The sequence below is a fragment of the Cynoglossus semilaevis genome, chromosome W (genome assembly GCF_000523025.1).
Source record: "Cynoglossus semilaevis isolate Cse_v1.0 chromosome W, Cse_v1.0, whole genome shotgun sequence".
In the NCBI taxonomy this organism is placed as follows: Eukaryota; Metazoa; Chordata; class Actinopteri; order Pleuronectiformes; family Cynoglossidae; genus Cynoglossus; species Cynoglossus semilaevis.
In genome coordinates, this window is record NC_024327.1 from 11162020 (window position 1) to 11163339 (window position 1320).

General features: G+C 40.5%; 1 protein-coding gene across 3 annotated transcripts in view; it reads right to left on the reverse strand.

Moving 5' to 3' along the window:
- Positions 1-1320, reverse strand: part of LOC103397188 (glutamine--fructose-6-phosphate aminotransferase [isomerizing] 1-like) — a 561006-nt gene that overhangs the window by 547839 nt on the left and 11847 nt on the right. For 2 of the 3 annotated variants that reach the window (XM_025052784.1, XM_025052786.1), the window contains exons 14-15: positions 541-738; positions 330-450 (exon numbers count right to left, since the gene is read on the reverse strand). In XM_025052784.1, the coding sequence (XP_024908552.1) occupies positions 422-450; positions 541-738 (227 nt within the window). In that variant the 3' untranslated portion in view covers positions 330-421. The remainder of the gene's footprint in view (positions 1-329; positions 451-540; positions 739-1320) is intronic. The other variant, XM_025052785.1, reaches the window with a different exon arrangement.

Here is a 1320-nt window from a genome sequence, read left to right on the forward strand (position 1 = left end):
ATATATATGCATATATATATATGCATATATATATATGCATATATATATATGCATATATATATATGCATATATATGCATATATATGAGGGGCATCATTAAATGCAACATCTCTGACAACAAAATAGAAGCTGAATTATTTGCTTTTGCAGAAATTGCTTTTCACCATTACAGGAATAATTTGAAGCAACTTCATAGGCAAACCACAGGGCAAACCGCAGACATATCGCTCACACACATACAGTATGTGCACACACAGCTCATACATTCCAGGTTTTCTCAATTCACTCAGAGAGACAGGTTAAAAGGTTAAAAGTCTACCAGGCTCCCACCTGACTGGCTGATGAAAAAGCAGACATCATCCCGAAAAACAGGAGTGTTCCTGTCCAAGAAGTCACTGGCAAGCTCAACCATGACGGGCAGCTCAGTTAGCTCCTCCAGGACCTGGCGAGTCTAAAAAGTAAAAGAAAAAGCTGTTCACCATTGTTGTGTAAAATAAAGCTGTCAAACATATGTGCTAACATACAGTATAACTTCACACACCTGTGGCTACACTACATAGTTTCCTACTTGCTTGAAACAACATAAAATTAACAAGCAGACAACCACAAGCACAAGTTGCAGGAAAAAAAGAAAAGAACTCTGCTACTCCAGCATGGTAGCTGGTGCCACAGGCAATTAGAATGAGTCGCCGACACCTCTGGATCTCTTTGATGTGGTCCTTTAATCCACCCAGTATCACTGCAAAGCAAACAGATTAATCATTACTCCATCTTGTTAAAAATGCCAACAATAAGTTAGTGAGGCATTGAGAGAAATCTGACAATGACAGCCAACATGTGACTTTCCATGTGTGCTACAAAAACTCAATAAGGTTTTCTCATCCTGGAGTATTACTTGTGTGCTCTGAAGGACAATAGAAGACAAAATAAATGCTTTTCAGTTGTGGAAACAATATATTTAAATGCACCCTGTGTTGTTATCAAACTAGCCACTAGGGTACACGAATCAGTGTTTTATAGTGCCAGTCCCAAGTCCGGATAAATGGTGAGGGTTGCGTCAGGAAGGGCATCTGGCGTAAAACTTGTAGCCAGATCTAATATGCAAATCACTAAAACAAATTTCATACCGGATCAGTCGAGGCCCGGGTTAACAACGACCGCCAACAGTGCCGTTGACCAACAGGGCACTGATGGAAATTGGGCTACTGTTAGTCAAAGACAGAGGAGAAGAGGAGGGCGTTTGGTTAGGAGAAAAAGAGAAAAGGGGAAGAATAGAGTTGGTCTGAAGTTTGGAACTCTGAATGTAGGTACAATGACAGGG